The sequence below is a fragment of the Gadus chalcogrammus genome, chromosome 21 (genome assembly GCF_026213295.1).
Source record: "Gadus chalcogrammus isolate NIFS_2021 chromosome 21, NIFS_Gcha_1.0, whole genome shotgun sequence".
Taxonomy (NCBI): Eukaryota; Metazoa; Chordata; class Actinopteri; order Gadiformes; family Gadidae; genus Gadus; species Gadus chalcogrammus.
This window is the reverse complement of record NC_079432.1, coordinates 3,537,694-3,562,062: the sequence shown is the minus strand read 5'-3', so window position 1 is coordinate 3,562,062 and position 24,369 is coordinate 3,537,694. Positions and strand designations below refer to the sequence as shown.

The 24,369-nt window shown below is 45.5% G+C and overlaps 3 protein-coding genes, 1 long non-coding RNA gene and 2 other non-coding genes across 7 annotated transcripts; 4 read left to right on the top strand and 2 right to left on the bottom strand.

Moving 5' to 3' along the window:
- Positions 1-1,958: 1,958 nt before the first annotated feature.
- LOC130374312 (probable E3 ubiquitin-protein ligase TRIML1) lies at positions 1,959-4,668 on the top strand. The gene is made up of 2 exons (XM_056581025.1): positions 1,959-2,079; positions 2,159-4,668. Exon 2 carries the CDS (start codon positions 2,161-2,163, stop codon positions 3,784-3,786), a length of 1,626 nt encoding a protein of 541 aa, XP_056437000.1. The 5' UTR covers positions 1,959-2,079; positions 2,159-2,160; the 3' UTR covers positions 3,787-4,668.
- Positions 4,669-7,584: 2,916 nt separating this feature from the next.
- Positions 7,585-7,775, top strand: LOC130375138 (U2 spliceosomal RNA). Its single transcript, XR_008893805.1, has one exon. It is a non-coding gene; the product is annotated as a U2 spliceosomal RNA (small nuclear RNA).
- A 790-nt stretch (positions 7,776-8,565) lies between these two features.
- On the top strand, positions 8,566-8,756 carry LOC130375137 (U2 spliceosomal RNA). Its single transcript, XR_008893804.1, has one exon. It is a non-coding gene; the product is annotated as a U2 spliceosomal RNA (small nuclear RNA).
- Positions 8,757-9,097: 341 nt separating this feature from the next.
- On the bottom strand, positions 9,098-19,860 carry serac1 (serine active site containing 1). Of its 2 annotated transcripts, XM_056581006.1 has the most exons (18): positions 19,677-19,860; positions 18,602-18,712; positions 18,416-18,452; positions 18,085-18,227; positions 17,381-17,470; positions 16,963-16,983; positions 15,898-16,029; positions 15,315-15,436; positions 14,744-14,872; positions 14,206-14,319; positions 13,636-13,798; positions 13,025-13,175; positions 12,615-12,750; positions 12,239-12,339; positions 11,959-12,056; positions 11,146-11,328; positions 10,638-10,781; positions 9,098-10,407 (listed from the first exon to the last, which is right to left on the bottom strand). In XM_056581006.1, exons 2-18 carry the CDS (start codon positions 18,690-18,692, stop codon positions 10,271-10,273), a joined length of 1,992 nt encoding a protein of 663 aa, XP_056436981.1. In that variant the 5' UTR covers positions 18,693-18,712; positions 19,677-19,860; the 3' UTR covers positions 9,098-10,270. The 2 variants fall into 2 exon arrangements, with proteins under 2 accessions (XP_056436981.1, XP_056436982.1); XM_056581007.1 differs by lacking the exon at positions 16,963-16,983 and having other exon boundaries at positions 19,677-19,859.
- Positions 18,874-21,489, top strand: LOC130374338 (uncharacterized). The gene is made up of 3 exons (XR_008893597.1): positions 18,874-19,002; positions 19,722-19,879; positions 21,263-21,489. It is a non-coding gene; the product is annotated as an uncharacterized LOC130374338 (long non-coding RNA).
- Positions 20,710-23,547, bottom strand: myct1a (myc target 1a). Its single transcript, XM_056581047.1, has 2 exons — positions 23,315-23,547; positions 20,710-21,830 (listed from the first exon to the last, which is right to left on the bottom strand). Exons 1-2 carry the CDS (start codon positions 23,367-23,369, stop codon positions 21,259-21,261), a joined length of 627 nt encoding a protein of 208 aa, XP_056437022.1. The 5' UTR covers positions 23,370-23,547; the 3' UTR covers positions 20,710-21,258.
- Between the last annotated feature and the right edge of the window lie 822 nt (positions 23,548-24,369).

The following is a 24,369-nucleotide window of genomic DNA, read 5'->3' as shown; positions in this document are numbered from 1 at the left end:
CGTAAGCACGTAAGATACATAACCCCCCCTTGCGCGGTAAAATATCCCCCCTTACGTGCTTAAGTGCGTCGGCCAAAATTCCTGACTATGCGACTAAAACACTACGGCCCTACGCAGCTCGCAAAGACTGTGATTGGCCAGCTAACCACATCCTTTCAGGAGTCTCACATTTCCGGTTTTACAGCATAATAGCGCCATTTTTAAAAGGCTGTGACAGAAGCGAATGAAGAATTTTGAAGAAGGAGAAGAAGAAAACACAAGAACGTATTATGATAATTATAAATATAAACAAGCCAGCGATTTCCACTTCCACGCCCACAGATTCGTTCGTTGCTCCCCCTACTGTTCTGGCGGAGAATCCCCTTGCAACACGCGCAATCCTTAAGGAACCTTAAAGGAACCGTAAATCAAAACTTGTCCAAAACAAGTCCCTTGTGTAAATTACGTGCTTACATCTCTGCGTCGAAAACGACCCTAAATCGGCCTTGACTGCTGCTGAGATGGACTGTCTGCCTCGAGTTTGGGAGGGCTGGAGCGGTCTGTGGGCTGGAGTGCTATCTGTTTATCGTTGCAACCCCCAGCCTCGTATTAAGATCGCGGCGCGCGGTTTCAAAATAAGAGCGCCCAGCACGATTTTTTTTTTTTTTTTTTTTTTTTTTTTTTTTAATAATTAAAAAAACTTTTCAGAACAGCTCGAGGGCCATTAATAGACACCCCGCGGGCCACAAAAGGCCCGCGGGCCGCTACTTGAGTATGACTGGTCTAACCCCTCCCTGCTCCTTGTAATTTGGATACAAATGTCCAACACAGGGAGGGTGTTTTGTTTACTCATGAGGGCGGGCGGTCGGTCTACAGACGCAACAAATCATAAAAAAATGCCACATTTAAAACTCTTGAAAATCATCAGAGGGACACCTGGGACATGTGGAAGCAGAATAAGACGGAATTTGAATTTGTATTTATTCGTCTCTTCATATTATGACTTCATTATCATTAATATCATGCATTTCGATTTCTCCATACAGTAACTCAGGACTTCAACATCACTAATGAAGAGGTACTGTCGTGTTTCAAACACTATTTAGTTCTAAACTGTTGAAGTAGATAACTGGAAGCGCACACGGCAGATTTATGACTCAATGTCGTATACTTTATTATAATCCAGTCCAGATAACAACCAGCGCGTAGCGACCCAGGCCGAGCACCAAGGGCTCCCCCTGGTGGCCATTCTGCATAATATACTTCTACAAACCACCGATTGAAGCCCTCCACCTAATACACACCAATCACATTGTGAACCTGCAAACTGGCAAATACTGCTGGTTAACATTCTGTGTTGGGAACAGCACAGGAATATTTGTATCGGGGGGCGGGGGTTATTTCATCCAGCAATCCACAAAATACTGTTATAAACAATACATTCTATCAATTTATGGATTGTGAATTTTCTAGGTAAACCTCTTTTTAATTCATCCGAATTAACTTTCGCATGGAGGTGAACTCGTCGGTCTGGTTCGTCTGCCCTACCCTGAGTCACATGACTCGGGGTTAATAGCGCAACCATAATAGCCCATGTTATCTGGGCACACATTGGGAGGGTTGTTTTATAAAGACTGGTGAAAATATCAGCCACAGTTTAACTCGAGTCAAATATAATTGTATAGTTGTTAATCACAGTTAAGCACAAATCACTAAGATATAATAAACATATATCTAGTTTTCCCGGGCTCTCTGTTTCCTGTGTTTTAATGGTTGAAAATATTTTAATGCTGCAAAGAAGAGAACACACAGCGAATATGGGGTAGCAATGGCATAGACAGTTCATGAATGTGCCCACGTTCAGGTTGAGACGTCAGGGAACTGTGTCCGTGGGGGCGGAGCCAGGGGTTAGGGGAGGAGCCAGCTGTAAGGGGAGGGGTCAGGTGTAAGGTGAGGAGAGGAGAGGATGTCTTGCTCACGAAACGAAACTTAACATCCATAGAAACCAAAGCAAACCGACGTGGAAGCAGTTCCCTCTTTCAGGAGGAAAATAAAACGCATTTTGGAACAAATTGTCTGACGGACGGAACACACAACAAGGTGAGTAAAGCAGCACAAGATAAGGAATTGATGGAAAGATAAAATTGCTCAATACATAAACCTTATCGTCTGTGTCTAGGAATGGCCTCTGCTAACACTTCCTGGTTTGAGGTAAACTTTTCATGTTCCATCTGTCTGGATGTGTTCAGCAGCCCGGTTACCACACCATGTGGACACAACTTCTGCAGAACCTGTATTACAAAGTTCTGGAATGAACAAGTCCAGTACAAATGCCCTATTTGCAACAAGATTTTCGACACAAAACCTGATCCACAGGTCAATACCCTCTTATCAGAGCTGGCTGCTCAGTTCAGAACAACCGTACGAGTTAAAGAGCAGCCTTGTGTTGAACCAGCAGAAGTTCCCTGTGACGTCTGTACTGGGACCCAGCTGAAGGCCATGAAGTCCTGCCTAGTGTGTTTTATGTCTTTCTGCCAAACCCACCTGGAGCCACATCAGAGATTCGCAGTCCTGAAGGGACATCGGCTGGTCGAGCCTATGGACCGTCTGGAAGACAGGATGTGTAAGAAACACAACCGACTTCTGGAGCTCTTCTGCCCGACTGAACAGGTGTGTGTGTGTCAGTTCTGCACAGAGACAGACCACAAGTCCCATCCTGTTGTACCTCTGAAGGAGGAATATGAAGTGAAGACGGCCCAGCTGGGGAAGATAGAGGCTGAACTTTCGCAGATGATCCAGGAGAGGAAACAAAAGATTAAGGTGGTCAAAGACAGAGTACAACTGAGCAACAAAGATGCAGACATAGAGATAGCCAATAGTGGGCAGGTCTTCACTGCTCTGATAGGCTGTGTTGAAAAGTGCCGCGATGAATTCAACCAAACGGTTCAAGAGGAACTGAAATCCACAGAGAAACAAGCTGAAGACCTCATCAAAGAGCTGGAGCAGGAAATAGAAGATCTGACCAATAGATGCTCAGAGGTGAAGCAGCTCTCACACACTGAAGACCACCTCCACTTCCTCCAGACCTTCAGATCCCTGAAGGATCCTCCACCCACCAGGGACTGGACCACGGTGGAGGTCCGTCCTCCGTCATACGTAGGGACCTTGAGGAGATCCCTGGACCTGCTGGAGGAGACACTGAACATGGAGATGAAGAAGCTGCATAATGCTGTACTGAAGAGGGTCCAGCAGTATGAAGTAGATGTGACTCTGGATCCTGATGCAGCTAATCCCTATCTCATCCTGTCTGAGGATGGGAAACAAGTACATGATGGAGATGTGAAGAAGGTACTCCCAGACAACCCTAAGAGATTTAGACAGTATGTATTTGTTCTCACGAGGCAGAGCTTCTCTTCAGGGAGATTTTACTTTGAGGTCCAGGTTAAAGACAAGACTGCATGGTGGTTAGGAGTGGTCAGAGAGTCCATCGACAGAAAAGGTGGGAGCACGTGGACCCCTGAGACGGGTTACTGGAATCTTCACTACGACAATGATGGGTTGGTATTTAATGATGACCCTGCTGTCTGTCTCCCTCTGAGAGCTGAGCTCCAGAAGGTGGGGGTGTTTGTTGATTATGATGAGGGTGTGGTCTCCTTCTATGATGTGGAAGCCAGGGATCATATTTACTCTGCTACTGGCTGCACCTTCACTGAGCCTCTCTATCCATTCCTCAACCCATGTCCCTGTGACTATGAAGGAAGCAACTCTGCCCCCCTGATCATCTCACCTGTCAATCAAACAGACTAGGACATTTGTTTAATAATAAAACAAAGAAGCAACCAAAACAACTAATGTTGTTTACTGAATTAGAATCTCTACTATGTGAGATCTGAGAGAACTGCTTTAATGTCGTACTGCTGACATTTAACCAGGGGATGTTCTTTAAGAATATATTCACAGTCGTTGAATTCCACCCATTATAAATGTTTAAATTGCACTATAGATTTTTTTTACACATTTAACGCTGTAAAATTGTTAACAGTTGCAGTTATATAGAAGATATGAGGATTAACATGTTCAGAGGTCTAATTTGTAAAAAAATAATATTTGTAGTTTTTTTACTTTTTTTTTAATTTATTGAACTGTTTTAACTTCGGAATAGTGAGTGAGAAAGAAACACAATGTCCTGACACGTTTGTTGAAAATAATGTTAAGGTGTAGGCCTACCTACGTTATCATTGTAATAATAGATCATTTAAAACAGATACATTCCAGTCCAATAGTGTTCAGCAGAATCACTGTCTCAGGGTAATACATAAAATAAATGTGTTTGTTGCCTAGAACCCTTGTTTTGATCATTTTGAGATTGATGGAACGTTTTATATCAGTAAAGAATTGTAAAAGTTGGTGATTGATGAACAAGTAAAACTTAATCTCCACCATACAACCCTTCATGTATTTACACACTTAAACAAAGGTCACAGTGACTACATGTAAAGATTCTCCCCATGTGTGTGAGTACCGTGACACTTTCTTGTCTGCTGTCCTCTCCTCTCTTCTCTTCTCCTCCTCTCTCTTATCTCTGCTCTCCCCTTTAGCTCATCTAGGACTGTGTTCATTATTGGTGTTTGTGTTCCCATGTCAAAAGTCACCCCATTTAGATGAATCAAAAATAGATGATGTAACTGAACTCCCACTAGGTGAGTTCGGCTGTAGTGAATCACTATGGTGACGGTGACGCTCCCGCTCGTGCGGAGTCCTCCTCCCATAACCACGCCCACTGACTGCCTGGACGACGCGAGGAGAGGGAGAGAGACCCCGAAGCTGTTGGCACGAGAGCCGTGGACCTCGATACCTATGAGCGGCCAGCAGCGTGGGAATGAACAACCCCAGCCATCACACGTTTGAATATGTGTGTCAACTTCTCCCTGATGGTCTGAATAAGTCACAAAGTGTGTCGTTAGTCGCCTTTCAGAAATAAATTTGCAAAGAGGTTCAATGATACGTGCACAACTGTTAATGATCTGTTATGTTTGATACTATTATTTTAGTCATTCTGTTTATTGTGCACTTGTACTTTTATTCTTTGTTAAAGCATAATGGTAATAAACAACTCAGTCAAACCAACTGAATGTTCTCGTGTATTAGCCTTTAGTATACTTGCTGTCTTCGGACTAGTTTGGTCAAAATAGTGTTTATGTGAATATGTGAATGGCATCTTCACTGTGTTAAACCATATTTTAAAAGATGCACATGTTCCTGTCTGGCTGTTAGCCCTGTAATAGTCTACAGCTGTGGCTCATAGGTTAATTGAGCCACACCCATTCTGGTGCTCCTTAAGAGGGCCAGAGTTCTAGACTGGAGGGAGGCTTGAGTTGTGCAAGAAGAAGAATCGACTGTTGTGCTATTGTTTGTTTTAAGAAAGAATATGTTTTTCACCAACAACATTGTGCATCAAGGAAACTCTTTTTCACATTTGCCATTTATTTTAAAATGATACCGGTGAGACATGTTATCGAAGGATGATGTGAGTAAATTAATATATTCTATGCTTTATTTAGACTGATATTCAAGCTCATGTAAATATCTTATTGGACTACATATTTGTAGTGCCAACACCAGTCCTCAATAGCTTCTTCTACACGGAGTGGTGAACAGGTTTATCTGGGTTAATCTGTCGTCGTGGTTTTACCACTCCGCCCATTACCAATGTAATCTGAACTTTTCTCTGTATTGAGATTCTTCATGAACCACATCCAGAGTGCAACCCGGTTTACCCTGTCTCTGAATAAACCACGTTTTGAACCGTTAACACTCCGATTCATACCTATCTCGAAACAATACCACATAATATCCAAATTATGTTTAAACAGTGTAGAACCTTATTGATTTCAGATGTTTGTGTTCAGTTCATGCATTTTATTTGCTATTGGTTCATTGTTTGCATGGTTGAGGAAGTCTGGAATTAAAACATAGCACACGGCATACCCTGAATTTAGCCCTGGTTCTTTGATGCGCAAACTAAAGAAACTTCTTAGTGAAGTTGCGCCGACCTGTTAGTGACCACTAGAGAGCGATAGAGTGGCGGTTTCCTCACATTTTTGGTGATCTAGCAATGATGCAAAGAAAGAGTTAATTTCTCATGTATCTACCTTTTACCAAACTAACACCTAGTATGATGGCAACACATCATTGTGATCGTGCTCAGTGGGGATTCAATGTATAATATATCTATAATAGTTCACAATAAACGCGGTTGGCTTCCTCGGACACCATGATTGGCTTAGGGCTGCTGTCATCAGTGCAATTCATGCATTGCCTTGAATCACGGACCCTTATACTCGTTATTTTTTGCGTTGAACATAGTTTGATAACACGCTATATTTTGTTGACACATAGTGGTACTTCTGTAGTTGTATTTAAAGGAAGTTTTCCCCGTAAAACCGCTGATGAGAGTGACATTTCTGGGAATGCGTCCTCTAGGTCGAACGTTTTGTAGGTATTTAGGTGCGTAAAACGGGTCTAATGAAAGGCCGCCTTAATGCACGGGCTTGCTTGGGCTGAAACCCCTGGGCCTACGACGATCAGGGGGCCTATCATGAGCTGCAGTAAAAAAAAAAAAATAGCTATATATTTTTTGTTTGGGGCTTACAAAGATCAGAGGCCTATCATGAGCCAAGAAAAAAGAGGGCCACTAGTGGTAACTGGGCCTGTTGGCCACTGACACCACAGCCACAGTCGTCTCTCCCCCCCCCCAGGATTATTCTAACGCGCCTAACGCGCTGCTTTAGCGCGTGTAACGCATCTACGCGCCTAACCCAATGGTTCCCTATGCAAAAAAAAAGATTTTCAACGCCTCTAACGCACGTAACGCGTTCAGTGTGGCCGTACCTTTAGGTTTCTAAAGGGCTAGTTTAGGTATTAGATAAGAGATGGTTAAATTGAAGTATTAGATAAGAGATGGTTAAGTTTAGTTAAAGTATTTGGTAAACATACGACTTCACTCTTTCATGAATGAATCTCATGAGTAACTCAAGAATCATTCGCCATTTAGGGACAAAATACCTTGCGCCCTGAGAGCAGGGACACGAAAAGCTATGGTCCTATTGCTGCGGTCCTGAAACTGCAGCCTGCGGTGTTGTAGGAACACACTATTGTAGGAAACCCCCGATGGTGCAGTTACCTTGAATATCCACAAGAAGGCAAGACCGACTGCAGAACTCGCAATGTTAGTTTTTAATTATCTATCGGCTGTTCTCTTTAAACGTTCACATAATGTAAGGGTTTGCGTATGAATCTAATTCCAAAGTACCCACATTTCTAGTTTAATTACCATAAATACTACTTTATGTTTGATACGTTAACTCTCGATTCCAATTGGGGGTAAGGCGTACCATGTGACCAGAAGTAACTGTTTCATTATTTCTTGGCCGGTTACCTTGTTTTTTTCTTTGAAAACAACTGTAATTTCACGTGCCAAATCAACGAACAAGTGGTTTCTTAAAATGTGTTATTATTGATTCAATAAAAAAAAAAAACATCTGAAACCCTCATTGAGAAAGACAGGAGGGAGAACCACTATCAAACATCGAGCGTTTGGTCGGTATCGCTTCTCGGCCTTTTGGCTAAGATCAAGTGTAGTATCTGTTCTTATCAGTTTAATATCTGATACGTCCCCTACCCGGGGACCATATATTAAATTGATTTTTGGAACTGGGAGATGGAAAAGGGGCTTGCTCCGTCCACTCCACGCATCGACCTGGTATTGCAGTACCTCCAGGAACGGTGCACCCCCTCTCACTGTTAATGAAATAGAATGTATATAAGGCTTTATCAACTCGGATGAAACACGATTGATGTGCGAGTTTGCTTGATGCTATAACAGCGCTTTTCCAACCATTCGTCGGTCGAGAGTCAGACATTGTTGCCATGTGTTCAATTGAAACCGGTTGAATACGTTATCAAAAGGAAATGCGAGTTTATGTATTTATTCAAAGCTTTATATAGTCGACCATATGATACTCAAGCTCCGAATAGCTTCTGCTTCTTCTTCCACCGAGTGGTCAACACAACACCACATGAGCTGCAAATGGTAAATAAGCTGCTCTTATTAAAATTTCCGACCCACTAGTGACCACTAGATGGCGTCAGAGTGGTGGCTTCCTCAAATGTTTAGTGATGTAGCAATGATAGAAAAAAGTTAATTTCTCATGGATCATCCTTAACAAACCTAAAACATGTATAAACGCATCTCATCATTGTGATCGTGTTCAGTGGGGATTCCATATATAATTTTTCATATAATGTATTGTATATATTATAATTCACCACAATTGACGGCTTTGGCTTTTCAGACATTCTGATTGGCTTATGGCTTCTGACGTCATCAGTGCCGTTCGTGCAATTTCGTTAATCCAGGGCCCATATACTCGTTATTCTGGTTTAACCTAGTTTGATAGCACGCTTTATTTTGTTGACGCATAGTGGTACTTCTTTATTTGTACTTAAATTAAGTTTTCGGCGTCAAACCGCTAATGAGAGTGACATTTCTGGGAATTGGTCGTTTAGGTCAGACAATTCAAGGCTATCGCTTCTCGGCCTTTTGGCTAAGATCAAGTGTAGTATCTGTTCTTATCAGTTTAATATCTGATACGTCCCCTACCCGGGGACCATATATTAAATTGATTTTTGGAACTGGGAGATGGAAAAGGGGCTTGCTCCGTCCACTCCACGCATCGACCTGGTATTGCAGTACCTCCAGGAACGGTGCACCCCCTGTGCCTGTACAAAACAACATTCAGCGATTTGGAACGATTTCATCTCGGGTTTCCGGCAGGAAAAACCGTTTTTAGTTGAATCATACTATAGTTATACATCTTATTCGTGTCACTCTATATTTTCACTCAGAAGAATGGGACTGCTTTAGTGCTGTCTGAAATAAGCATTTATAAATGCTGATTCCCTAAATGGTCTAATTTTCTTCCCTGTGATGGAATGTTTCCTACGTTGATTTGGGAACATTCTGTAATACCAAAATTACTAAACGACACCCTAAACTTAGATAACAGGACGTATAAAATGTATGTCCACACAGACTAGAATTTGATTTCAGAAAGGAAAACGAATTTTTCTTTATTCCAAACAACATTGTATGCAGTTTCACTGGAACACATTATACCTTATTTATTTTTTGGAGACATGTCTACCTAATATGGTCAAAGGCCTCTACTTTCTCGCCCAAAAACACTAGCTAAAAGCACGACCAGCTACAAAGTACATATTTACAGTTGATCCAATTAGCTCAGGTGTGTTACTAGAAGCTAAATTATTGATATGTAGATTGGTAAATTACTGTGATACTCGCATGGTCGATGGTGCCCTAATTGTTATCAGCATAGCTGGCATTATTTTGAGGTAATAAAGAAAATCATGATTATTAATTTAGTATATGCTCCACGTGAACCTCCTAAGATGGTGCAATTTGATTGGTCCCCTATCTTGGGATATTGGGCAATATCCCGTGATTGTGATCTCAAACTCGGAATATTGTTGCGGTCGTCTCGTCACGCTAATAAAAACAAATAAACCTCTAAAAAAAACAAATCCGGCAAAAAGGGTTTTCTTGTTTATTTTTGGAGTGTTCACTTAGTAGTATATACTAAAACAATTATTCACCTCAGGCTCCGTGAATAGTGGGGAATATTCCTCACGATTCACAATAATTGTAAATATTTCAGAGGTACGACTGGGTAGGAACGATCGTTTGGCACAATAGAGCAGTAATACTCCAAAACATTATTTAAAAAATAAAAACTTGTGTGGAAGCATGTGTCCGTTAGACTATGTTCCTTGTCGTGAACTGTTGAAGTGCATCCTTTGTCTACCACAAAAAATAGATTATATGATATCTTCCTTCATGATAACCTATCCAATGTAAAGAAAAATACCAAAAAAAATAAACCTATATTATATCACTATCTTTAGCTATGTACAGCTATAATCATCTTTGAAAACATTGCAATAAAAACACTTAAGATTGAGTAGTTGCGCGTCAATATGACAGATGGGGGAAAGCCAAGTACAAAGGAGACAAAGTGTTACGTTAGTTAATAAATACACAGAAGACACCGTTACGTCCTATCCAAGCGGTCAATACAGACGTGGTTCCTTGACAATGTGCAGTAAAGTGAGGCAGTTAGGTTTCCGTTGGACTGGTAGGGTGGTTGGGGTTCAAGTACAGTGGATTCAGGGAGTTCGAGTGGATTCAGGGAGAACGGGTGGATTCAGGGAATCAGTGGCTGAGGCAATTGTGCAGCGCCTCCTGGATGAACAGGAGGCTGCGCTTGTAGAGGAACGAGTCCTTCCTCTCCGGCTTGCAGATGTTCAGGTGGTCCGTGTCCACCTGGATGAGGTCCCCGATGCCGAGGTCTGTAGGAGGAGGAGAAGAGACAAGTTTTGAGATGGAGGAATTGGATCCGGGATCAGGTTTGCATCATCATGGCTAAAGAAATGACCAAGGCAGCAAAACGGAATGCACTCTGTATATGTGACATTGTGAACATAGAAACCTGGTGATCCTTTGTTTAAGCAGTACTAATAAATCAAACGGCAAACAAAGCATATTTGCATTTACCAATCAAAATTTGATTGCCACTCACCAGCTGACTGTGGTGGCACCACCAGAAGCTTGATCATGGGGCCGATGGTGGTGGGCATCGTCTCGGCGAAGCTCAGCACCTTGTACTCCCGCTCCCTGGCCATGGTCAGGAAGTTCTCGTTGAGGTCACAGAGGGCCGGCGAGTCTACACGCGTAGGGGCAGACCAACGAAAAATTTATCGCGAAAACCAACGAAAAATTTATGGCGAAAAAATTGATGTTACGGAAAAACAACTTGTAAACATTTATATTTACATTTAGGGCATTTAACAGATTCTTTTTTTTTTCCAAAGCAACTTACACAAGTACATTGGTCAGAAGAAAGAGGAAAAATATAGTGCCAAGCAGTAACAATTAGTAGCTAAACCCATTCCCCGTACACAACAAAGATAGCTAGGAAGCTACACAATGCTCAGTATAATTTTTAAGTATAAAAAAAACATCCATTATATTTGATGGAGTATTCCCCTCCTATCCAGGGTTTGGTGAGACCCTGTGAGGCGGCCCACCTTTACAGAGCTCCCGCACCTCCACCGAGGGGAAGAGCAGGTAGCGCACGCTGACCGAGTACTCGGCCATGTAGGTGCCTCGGTGCGGCACGCTGTAGAACACGATGCCCTTGGTGTTCCTCAGCAGACCCTGCATCTCAGGGTCCTCCGCCGCATCCAGGAGCATCTTCTTCACCAGCAGGCCTGATGGAGGAGGAGGAGGAGGAAGAGTATATGAACGAGGAGGAGGAGGACAAGAACAAGGAGGAGGAGGACGACGAGGAGGAGAAGAACAAGACGGAGAAAGAGGACGAGGAGAAGAACGAGGAGGAAGAAGAACAAGGAGGAGGAGGACGAGGAGGAGGAGAAGAACAAGACGGAGAAAGAGGACGAGGAGAAGAACGAGGAGGAAGAAGAACAAGGAGGAGGAGGAGAAGAAGAACGAGGAGAAGGAGAACAATGAAGTAGAAGGATGAAGAAGAATGAAGAAAGGAGGATGAAGAAGAAGGATGATGGAGAAGAAGAGTTGGGGTAGGAAGCCTTTTAGCACCAATTGAGGATTTCTACCCACTAGAACTTTCAACTTTACCCTGTTCTAGAGGAGTCCAATGCAAATGTTGAACCCCGTTATGCATTTAAGACATTCACAGTGAAATTATGTCACACTTGTGAATGTGAAATCCAGTTGTTGTTGTTTTTTTACCCCACCTTTCCCTCTTCCCCTGCAGTTGGTGAGAACGTCCCAGTCGGTAGCCTCCCTGAAAAGAGCCTCCCTGAACCCAGCCCTCATTCCTACCTGCCCTGGTGGGCCCAGGCGTGGCCCCTGGCTCTTACCTCCCATGCTGTGGGCCACCCACACCACCGGCCTCTCCCCCACGCCGGCAGACTTCAGCTTCTTCAGCAGCTCTCGACTCCTGGAGGCCAGCGACTTCCTGCCCGAGACAAACCCGCAGGGATCCCGACTTAACGGTGTGTGGCACGGTGTGCGGAACAATGACACAATCATCCATTGTCGTGGAGGAGCTTTCGGACTCCAGCATGAAGACGGATTGTGTTTGACCGTTGTTTAACGTGAACACCATCCGTACGTGAGCGGGAGGCGGGCGGCCCTCACCTCTGGTTCTCCGCGGGGCATTTGGCCCTCCAGTCGCTGAGGTGGGAGTCGTACTCCACCGACAGCACCCGGAGGTTTGGACAGTCTGCGGCCAGCCACGACTGGCGTGGTTTACATAACGCAAATTATGACGAGGAGATAAACAAAATAAGGCATTGATTATAGTTGCCATTGGAGTTTCGGCATTAAGAACTTACAGGCACAGACACAATTCTGTCCTATTCGCAATATTAAATTTAAAGTAACCATCAACATTCACCATCAATCATTTCTTACCATCATGGAAAAATATCGTCCAGAAAATAAATACAAAAATATAGTATTTTGGTTTCACAGTCCGACGGATCGCAAACACAATCAGAGGGGCGGGTCTTACCTGAGGCCAGCACTCGGTGTAGTCCTCCCTACTTCCTGCTTCCTCCTTGGAGCCGTCGCAGTCCTTCTGTCGCCACGTCTTAAACGCCGCCCCCAGGAGCCCGTGGACGAACAGCACGTCCGCTTTGATTGGCTGGCTGTACGACAGACACGGTTGACAAGCAGGAGGTCCGTCACAAAGCAAATTGAGCGTCACTTTAGGGGAGCTCTGCTGATTGATCGGCGGTCTTCCACTGCAGATACCCCATATTAGAGTGATTCGAGTGGCCACTGGTTAGAAAAGCGCTGTATAAACGCGGTCCGTTTACCATGCACCATGTTAAGACTGGGGTGGGGGGGGGGCTGCATTTGAGCGTGTCAACAGTGCGAAGGTGACGAGGGTGACAAGGAGCGGGGTCTAGACGTGCTTACTCGCTGCGCGCCTGCGGGTGGAGGATGTAGACGCCGTCCTGGTACTTCTCCGTCACCGTCTCCCGGTCCAGGTTGGCCAGGGCGCGGGCCGCGTGCGCCGCCTGCATCACGTGAGGCGACTGCATCATCTCAGCCAGCACCGACACCCAGCCTGTGGGACAGACACCCGGGAACGCGGTCAGAGACGCCCCTCCCCCAAGGGACGGGACAGGCAGATATACACGTGCAAGCTTTAAGGATGAGACCGGTTTGATAACTGTCGACGTTGCCCCTGTCGAGATGTGATCAGCGATTTGGTTGAATTCTTTGTTCGAGGCTGCGTTCCAATTAAAACAAAACACCCCTTCCTGCACTTACCCTGGCGACTTATTGAAAGGTTGCTCTCACGATACAGCTAATGGAGCTACTAAACACTAGTTTGGACCATAATGATGTCAGAAGGTGCCCACACCGAGTTTAACAATATCACGGCTGACTTCCATCTCAACATAGACCCTGTCAGAATGAAACTGGGCTTTTAGCAAATTGGACTGATCCTTCAACATGAGTCGTCGCCAAGCTGGCTACGCCCCCAATGGCGCCGGCGGCCATGTTGGGGAGGGCGTCCTCACCGGACTGGACGATGGCCTGGTGCACGCGCTCGTTCAGCGCCAGGTTCCCCACGATCCTCACGACGTTCCTCTGGATCTTCAGGGAGTCCTTGCGGAGCTGGAAGACCCTCTGCAGGAGCTGAAGGCCGCCGTGGGCCACGATGTGGTCGCAGTGGCTCTGGACCTGCAGACCGGGGCGGGGGAACATGTGGTCAGCGGAAGGCCGCTGAACGGGTGTGGTCGACTGACAGGTGGCGGAGATCCGAGAGCATCCCTCGACGGAGTGACTTAATCGTGTAGAGATACTCTTCCCGAGAGTGACGGTGGTTATAATCTATCCCACCTTTTTTCTATCCCACCTTTTTACTTTGTTTATTGGGGTTTTGCAGGTGCAGACAATTGTGTCAACGGAGCATTTATAAAGTTACATATTTGCTGTTTTGGAGACAATATATTTAAAAAAAAAAAAAGTTTTTCTTTATAAATTGCTCAAAACCAAAACCAGCTTACAAAGACTGACAAGAATCCTCCTCGCTCAGCCTCCCTTCACGTCCTTTTGACCAATCATGACTGAAGCTGTGATGATGTTACCTTCGAGTGCTGCACCAGGGCCTGCAGACAGAAGGACTCCACCTTCTCCGAGGGGACGGAGGTGAGGCTCTGGGCGTAGGGGAGCCCGTTACCGCCGAAGCACCACAGACCGCCCTGTGTGGTTCAATAATAATACACTTCGTTATCTTAGGTTGAGTTTATTAAATTAACCCGCGTAACTGCAGCGGCTCTCAACCGTCAAATCGAAAAAAAAAAAATGTGACCGCAACTTTTACTTTTGTGTGTCTGTTCTAACAAAACTGTTTTTACCCGTTCCAAACCCAGCTGTAATATCACTGTCCCGGTGAACGTGATCGCAATACTCTTAACGCACACTAGGTGATTGTTCGTGGCCATGAATCAGTCAGTCAGTTCGTATACACAGGACATCCTTGAGACCTCTAAAAAAATATATTTTGCTAAAATGGATCGGAAAGTATCTATTGCTTATGTCAGCAACTGTCAGCAGTTTGACCTCAAATTGGGGGTCCATTTGTGGGGTCCTGACCCCAAGGGTGGGAGGAAGCAGGGGTCTTACCCGCTGGGCCGCCAGCGACTGGCTGCTCTCTCGCAGGGCGAGAGAGGTGAAGTACTGGACACACTGGTCCACCTCAGACTGGGGGAGGGAGGCCAGCAGCTGCCTCAGCTCGTCCTCCACGGAGACGCCCTGGGAGAGAGGCGGGCTGCGCTCGTTATGACGTCAGATCAGAGGCATTAACGAGTGCTTTACAAAGTATACAGCGGTCGATCGGACTGAATAATGAATGATGCATTCAGCAGAGCGTGGTTAACATAAGCAGTATAGGGCTTGTACATCAGAGAGCATCATGGACGTTTTTTGTACAAAGTTAAAGTACAATCAAATTTGAAATGAATATATTCCTAAATAAATGTAAATATAACTGAACCTAGGCTAGGGAAAACTTTGTTTTGCCTGGCGTGAGAAACACAACACTGGCTTCCTGTAAACAAGTCGTTTCACGATTATTTACTAAGCAATGGCCAGAAGAACACGACTACGAACACATTGACCAACATCCCAAAGCTTCCAAAATGGCGGCGGTCATGGCGGGGGGGACCTCTTTAAAACCCCAGGTAAACAAACGTACATTCTCCTTGTCTGGCAGCGTCGGCGGGGACAGGAAGAAGCGCCGGTCCACCTGGGGGGTCCGGGCCAATCCAACGGCCGCGCGCTGGTCCAGGACCTGGGCGGCTGTCTGGTATTGGTAGTCTGTGTGACGGGCAGGCGGTACGGACCAATCACAGTCTCACTCTAGACAAAACCCTAAACGCTAAATTACATTTTCCAATATCATGTACAATATATTTTTTATTTTTGCTTACTTATTTGACAGTCTACCCTACTTTTAATGTCATTGTATCAGGCACATGTGTTAGTATTTACTCCTTTACATTTATTACTCTATATTTTATTTATTCTTAGTTTATATTTTTTTCGAGGGGTGATATAATAACACAAGCTGTATCCTAGACGTTCGCTGGATAGATCAGTCTACCAGCCAACCCAGGAATTATAGAAAATAGAGTGATAAAAGTAAAGTGTATAAGGAGTCAATTCTAACACTACAATAACAATTAAAGTTACCGCCACACATGTTGGCATAAAATCACCCCTTTAAGTAATCTGTGACACAAGGATTCCCTTCAGGACCAACACTGTCCCGCGCTGACCGTGCCAGTGGTGGTTCTCCGCCAGCTCCTGGACCGCGTGGAGCCTCACGTCCTGGGAGTCGGAGCGCGTCCTCTTCAGCAGGACCCACAGGGCCACCTCGTGGGGGTCCACGTCCAGGTGGCTGAAGTGCTCTGGGGGACCAGACCGACACACACTCAGGGTCTGGGCTCGAACCACTACAACATTAGATCACGTTACACTCGCTTAGCAGATGCTATCGTCCAAAGTGACTCACGGTAAGTCGTAATGTAAGTACTTGCAGTAAGTGTAATGATGATACACCCCAAAAAGTGTGAGAATCAAGTATATAGAAATTCACAAAAAAAGCCAAGCAACTGTTTTTAAAAAGACAATTCCAGTATTTTGAACATTGAGCCCCCTTTCTGGTTTTTCTAGGATGAACGAGTGGTTGACAACGAAATTTTGACCATCTGTCCCGTCTCGGGTATTTGGCTCATTTTGAATCGCCCCTGCCTGCTACACAATGGCTGGCATTCACAAACCTGTCCTTAAAACAACCCTAAACTTTCGTTTTCAGAAACGTGCAACTCACCGAGTGGTTAGTGGTGTTCGTTGAAGAAACTATATTTCGCTACGATACTTGACTTGGAACATCAACGAACACCCCTAACCACTCGGTGAGTTGCACATTTCTGAATGGGAAGGACAGGTTTGTGAATGCCCAAAGCCAAACATTGTGAAGAAGGCAGGGGCGATCTGAAATTAGCCCAATGCCCGAGACAGGACCAATAGTCAAAAATGTCGGTGTCAACGACTCTATTGCATCCTAGAAAAACCAGAAAGGGGGCTCAATGTTCAAAATACCGGAATTGTCGATTAAGAGCTGAAATATAGAAACAGGAGTTAGTTGGATTACTTTTTTCATTCACCAAGATGCAGTCTGGGCATACGAGCTCTTAGCCTGCATGATAATGAATGAATCTAAACTTCACTAATCCACGGTGGGAAAAGCTAATCTAATTCTACTCCAATGACATCGGGAGGGATATCTATACACCGATCTGAACACCACTGCAGCGCTCACACAGAGGACGGTTGCAAACCTTGTTTCTCCGAGCAGGCAGCTAGAAAAGGTTAAGCACAGGTCAAAGGTCGAATCATGAGCACCACAATCGTGTGGTGATTATGTCAGGGACCCGTTGCTAAATACGGCTGGCCCATGTAGAATGAACCTTTCTAACCCAGTGAGAATAACTCGATAGTGAATGAGACAAGTTTTTTTTGTGTCCACACGATCCCTTTGGAGGTCTTAGCCAGATGGCCGGGTGTTTCCTCTGACGACAACGTGTTCCACATCAAAAACGTCCGTCGCAATATTTCTGGTGATGAACCTTGTTGTTGTGGTGGTCAACCATGCCCTGTTCAAGGACACGTTAATACGTGATGTGAAACCCATGTCTGCATTTTCTTCCCGTTTCGAGTGGAAGTGTGTTGAGGTTGTGGGAAGGGGCGTTTTCTTACCATCTAGTGGTTGCAGCAAGATCCTGGAAGAGATCTCCATGAACTTCCTGGCTACTTTATGAAGCTCTTTCCTCGTTTTCTGGGTGATCTCTGAAAAGTACACAAAGAGAAACGGAGAACGCAGAGCGAGTGACAAAGAGAGAGGCAGAGAGAGACAGACAGAGAGAGAGAGAGAACCTATTACATAAGTCTACGGAAGAAGGGCTTTCGCATGAAGTTGAAAGAAACCTGGTCCGGTTATGCTGTTTATTTTTATGAAAAGAAAAATGGAGGGATGACACACTGGGCTGCATTGAATAGTAATACTGTATAACAACGCAGGAAGTTGGAAGTGAGAGCACTGAACCGACACGGGGTCGTAGGTCAACAGGAAATGGAAGACTGGAGGAAGTGAAACCGAGGACACTGAACACCTGGACATCCCCATCTGAATCACGTCCTCGACGGCTCATCCAGGCAAAACACCTCATGCTTTCAAACGTTCCACATTAATACCCGAGGGCTTATGTAACACTAGAGACGAGATGCGGTACGAATGAGCTGTGAACTAAAACGTTAACAACAAACCAAACTAGATTAAAAAGTCATGAGAATAACGATACTTTGAACGCGGCTTATGTGCACGAGGACATAACACAGTAATGTTTCTAAACTATCCAAGAACAAAGTACATATTTTCCCGTGCAACCCGTGAAAGGGAATACCTTTGGCAGTGCTCTCCCGCTCGTGGGAGGGGTTGGTCTTCAGGTAAATGAAGGACTGGTATCTCTCCTGCTGGGCGGCCTGCGTGTCGAGGGTCAAGGCCTTGTCCAGCTGGAGCATCTCATACGTGATGAAGACGCAGCCTCTGAGGGAGGAGAACGGGCATCAGGTAGAGGAGAGACGCGGTCAGTCAGTACAGTGACGATGGAGAGTCTGTGACATTCTTTAACCGCAACCTGCTACCAAGAAGGAGAGGGATACAAGAGAGATACGAGAGGGATACAAGAGGGAGAGGGAAACGAGAGGGAGAAAGGGAGACAATAGAAGACTTACCCCAGTACCACTGCGCTTGTCACTTTAGCAATCTTCTCTGAAAATGTGCACACAGAAAAAAAAAGTCAGTTAGAGAGTCAAGACAAGGTTCAGACAGTATAGTTTGACCCCGGGTACGATAATGAGGAGCCTTACAGAATAGAACAGTACACCCTGTGTGTCAATTATTAACACTTAAACCCTTACTCATGTGCTTCCATGGCAGAACTCTCCTGGCCCCCGATCCTGTGGTGCTGAGCCTCCGACAGCGGATCAGGCGCAGGGCAGCCACGGACATCGTCCACCTGCAGAGGGAGTCTGGAGCCACAGCAACATGTGGTGAACCGCACCTTATCACCGGGAAATAAACAAGCACTAAAGACGACCTAGCCCCACCAAGGAGGCTTTGGTTAGTTCAGGGACCTTAGGAGAGGCGCACAATGTTAAACTCAAAAATAGATCGGCTTACATAAGTTTCTATAGCTGGCGGAAGTGTCTACAGTGCACACACAATTGTTGTTATGATACCACTCTCTTCCTTTTTTTGGACCACACACGAATCGCACGTTGAACTGATTCAATTTATGGACTGAAAGAAGACACTTGAGGTAACCACAAAAAAACCTTTCAAAAGCTTTTTACTGCAACATGTAAATTAACATTTCATTATACTGATCGTGGGCGGGACCCGTACAAATCTACACAGTTATACACAGGCTGAAGAGCACACCATTCAGGCACATCAGCTGTTATTATAAACCATGTCTTGATCTTCAGAAACACTCAGAGACTGGCCTGCCGCCTGTCTCATCTTGTAACTGTAGAGTTGTATTCATGGTTTATTACCCCAGATATGTAAATGAAAACTACTTCAAGCTCAGGTCACCAGACTTTAAAATTACGCCAACTTGCTAAACGCAGCGTAATAGATCCCTGCATATAGCATGTATCGTTTGTCGAGAAGAACGCTATTGTTGGTACTTGAAATAAGAGCATGAAGAGAGTGGCTCGCGTTGACGTCATGACCTGTCAGAACTATAACCTGACACACACACGCACCCCGGAAACACACACGCACCCCTAACACGCACCCCTAAAAAAAATAAAACACACACACACACACACACACACACACACACACACACACACACACACACACACACACACACACACACACACACACACACACACACACACACACACACACACACACACACACACACAGGGCTAGGCTAATGCTAACCTAACTCAGCTTCATGTTTACTGCAAGGCGTTCACTTACGAGTTGCACAAATGCAGCAATGTCTTCTTTACGGTTCTATCAAAGCAAATGATAGGACAGGAACCCGGTACCCTGGTGGTCTGCGGCGTGGTCCGACAGTGACGGTGAGCCGCGTCCCCCGTGGAGCTAGAAGCGCCCTGAACCACCGGCTCGTTCAGGACAACTCGGAAATCAGACACCCCGACTTCCGACGCTGTAACTTGGTAATTTGGTGTCCTCCTCACGTCCATGGGTCATTGTTTAGTAATTAATCGTGGATTTATTTGTAATTATGGGGAGACATTGTTGTGTTTGAAACTGCGACAGCGTTTGTCCCTCTAGACAAAGTGAGTATTTTTTTTTTTTTATAAATATATCTAGGTTATGGACAGGATTTGATGTTACTGCATCTCTCGAAGTAACTCAAAATGACGGTGTACTGCCGACAAAAAATCCCATGATGCATTTCGAAGTCCAATCGTTAAATATTACATTTATGGAGAGGAAAACACTGGCTGGCTAATTCAATCGGTAAAATAACTATTAACTGTTTAATTCCCATTGACGAAAGCTGCCATGTTTGATGTTGTTACTGACGGCAAGTCGAGCAATTTTGAGGTCTGAAATCCTACCCAAATTAACGACCTGTAACGACAACCGTTAAATTCAGTTTTAACAAGTTGGAGCTCGTTTTCCCGAGGTTTGAGTTTGTCAGGAACGCAGCCCCTAGTTTATAAACACACCATTATGCAACACACCTTTAAAACGAATCATAACTAATTTGCATATCACACAAACAATTAATTGTTTTCAATTACATATGAGGTCAGGAATTTACATCCTTTCTATTTTGAAACAAGTAACAACAAAAGTAACAACGACATCCAGTAAAAGTGACTGAATGCCATTGCATTGTAGCTTTAAATTATGAGTTTATTAATTTCTAATCGAGACACACACACACACACACACACACACACACACACACACACACACACACACACACACACACACACACACACACACACACACACACACACACACACAGAAGTTGGCTTACACAACCCATCATATCTGCAAGATGTAAAAGTATTTTAATGGTAAAAGTTATGAAAGTAGTGTACAAAAGCATTGCACCATGACCACCACCAGTTATACTGATCCATCATTAAGTTAAATATCATAAACACATGGTTCATCGTATCATGCAACATTATAAATGATGCTATAAGCACTGTGCTGTTTTGGTCTATACATGTGCAAACATTGTCACTTTCTGGTAATTACATTACATTACTTTCTAGTTTTCACACATCTATCTTACAAAATAGATACTTTATGTCAAATCAAAATCTGATCACTTATTCAATCCTGGTCACTTGTTCATTCAGTAGATGTCCAGCCCTAAGATGTAGGGCTGGACATCTCAAAGTCTTTCACTCTGCATTCCTTATGCATTCCATACCCTGCGTCCTCCTCCTCATCGATATTCCGTCATGAGTTACTAAATCCATCTTCAGCGCCCACACACACACAAACACACACAACACAACACAACACAACACACACACACACACAGTCTCACACCAGTCCTGGTCTCTTCTCAGGTGCGTGTCTCCTGATAAGCCTTGACGATGCTCTCATAGGCCGGAGGCGGAGTCTGTGTGGCCTGGAAGCCCCTGACCCCGCCGTGACCCCAGAAGGACTCTGGCCTGGCTGGGGCTGCCGCGGCGGTGGCCGTCGTGGGGGTCCCCACCGCGGTGTGAGCGGACCCCGGCGTGGCCGTCAGGCTCTGGGTCCGGGGAAGCGCGCCGGGGCTGCCCTCCTCGGCCTCGCGGGCGATCTGGCTGCACTGGCGCAGCGGGTAGAAGGTGGAGGCCCTGAAGCTGGACTTGCGGCCCAGCGGGTCGGCCTGGTCCCCGGGCGGGGAGAGCTGCCGGTGGAAGCTGAAGGCGGCGCTCACCAGGCTGTTGTTGCTGCGCCGGTCGTAGCTGCTGTTGCGGCTGAAGCCCGGGCGGGCGCGCGGGGACACGAGCGCCGGGCGGTACAACGGGCGCCGGGTGATGACGGCGGAGCCCGCTCGCCGCCGGGACAGCCAGGTGAGGAGGACGTAGATCAGAGTCCCCAGGAGCAGGCCCACCGCGATGGACACACAGAAGGCGATGATCAGGGGGACTGAGGAGAGAGGAGACTTGTGGTTAACCGGCCAGCACCTCATCATCCATTTAACCTCTTAAGCTCCAGCCTATAATTGTCTAATTAGTCTAATTAATATGCTTGGTGTTTGTGTGGTGTTTGGTGTGTGTACAAATTACTTACATGTGCTTGTAGCGGAGGTTCTCATGTTTAATTTGACTATTTCTACATAATAAGGGCAGTTTTGTATGCCTTTTGCTGTGTGAGATCACGGTCTTCCCAAATCTAGGGAACCTCGAGTTTAAGAGGTTAAAGTGTTTTGCCTGCATGCGTGTATGCCTGCATGCGTGTATGCGTGCATGCGTGTATGCGTGCATGCATGTATGCGTGTATGCATGCATGCATGTATGCATGTATCTATGTATGTGTGTGTGTGTGTATGTATGTATGTATGTATGCATGCATGTGTGTATATTCTCTAACTCTAAGTTCCTTCTCCAGATTTCTTCCTTGCTGATTAAGGGAATTTTTTTTCTTGCCCTCTTATGGGCTTGGGTCAGGGGGGTGGCATAAATATTTGGCCTGTAACGCCCTTTGAGACTGTAATGGTGATGAAGGACTACACAAATAGAATTGAATTGAATTGAAAGTAAAAACATGAAAGCGCTCATTATCTCGTCCTAGCACCCGTCCGTCACTATGAATTCATAAAAATTAATAAAACATAGGATGACGAGAATAGAAGTCTCATAATGTAGCACAATCATTGTATATTACACGGTACACAATGTTCTTATCATCATCTCGTCCCACATAATTAGAGGTTCAAAACAAATGTTGCCATGCTTGCAGGAAACAGTTTCCTTTCAACTAATCAGTTCCAAGATTGTCTTGCGAGACGGTGCCACGAAAAAAGCACTGGTTGTCCTCTGTCCGTCTCGTTCACCGCAGTTCACCCGCTAATTATTATTCATTCTCACTCAGACATAAAACGATTGACCTCTGTCTATCAGAATTCCCCCAATGGCTCGGAGGCAATAGTTCCAGCGCATGTGAAGGGGAAAATAAAGAGAGTGCGAGCGCTAAAGAGAAGGAAAATAATACCGTGGCCAAGGCAGAACGAACCCGAGGGAGCCGCTGCCAACGAAAACACATCAGTTCCTTGATATAAAAAATATTTTATTACGTCTTGAGTTGAACTTTTCTGTTTCCTCTCAATGTTTATAAGTGAAGGGAAGGAAGAAACACAGACGTTTGCAAGGACTCATCTGGGAATGACATCTGGGAAAATGGAAGAGACCGAACAGCTGGGAAATCTACTCTGGATTAGAGTATCCTCAGACATATCTTTTAAAGCGTAGCGCTGCAAAATATTTGCATTAATCGGTTAGTTTTCGTTTGCATGCCATTCGTTTGCACACATCCTTTTCTAAGATGCAAATAACCTGAGGTTTCAAAGGAAAAGAACAGCGGCAATGAAATGGACCACATCAAACACACTGGAAACCGACCGCTGAACTCACCAACATCAAAAGACTGAAGTATTTCCAGGAAAAGATTTGTGTTGTTTTCTGCCATGATATTCCCTCCGAGTTGGCTCACTTTAGATTAACCCTCTCTCCCTTTCTCTCCCTCTCTCTCACTCACTGTCTCGCTTTCTCCCCACCGCTACCTATTCTAATTCCTATCTTGGTATGACTCTTTGGAAGTAATTCTCTACATCCTCTCTCTCCTCCCTTCCTCACTCTCTCTGTCGCCCTCTTCCCCCTTCCTTGCTCTCTCCTGCCTCTCTCTCTGTCCGCCTCTCTCCCTCCTCCCTCCCTCCCTCCCTCCCTCCCTCCCTCCCTCCCGTCACCCTCCTCAGAGGGGCAGAGTCAGCCCTGAGGCCCACAGGATTCCCCTCCAAGGCTGGCCCTGCTGCGGAGCTTTTGTTTATGGAAGCGGAAAACTTCACTGTCACATTTCCTGCCTTTCTGCTTGGAGTGAGCGGCGCGGGCCGCTTATCAGCGCAGGCCAGAGATCCTGGAGGACCGCAAGTGGGGAGGGATGGGGGGGGGGGGGTGTTGCTGTAATCACTTCCTCTGCAATCACTTCCTTGAGGTTTTTGATTGATGTACAGCAGTATCACCTCCCACGACCCCTGGGAACTCCCCCCCTCCCTCCCTCCCTCTCCCTTTCCCTCTCCTTCTCCCTCTTTTCCTCTCCTTCTCCCTCCCCTCTCCCCCTTCAGGTCCTCTCTCCCTATCATTTCCCTCTCTCTCTCCCTCCCTCCCTCTCTCCCTCTCTCTCTCTCCTTCTCCCTAACCCTCTCCCCACTCTCTTCCTTCCCTGTTTTTCCGCCACGCGGACGTCTCCTCACACACACCTCGTTGTGATTTTCCCGTCGACAGAGTATGACAAACATCTTAGTCTTCTACTACTGTTACACCCCATACACCACCGGCTGCGGCTCCACCACAGGCCTGAAGACGACCAGAGACGACGACCAGCAACGGAAACGTTGACCGCTGAAACGGCGATACTACTCTTTGCAGTGCGTGGTTTCCAAAACAATGAGCGTGTGGTTATCTGGGCTTCT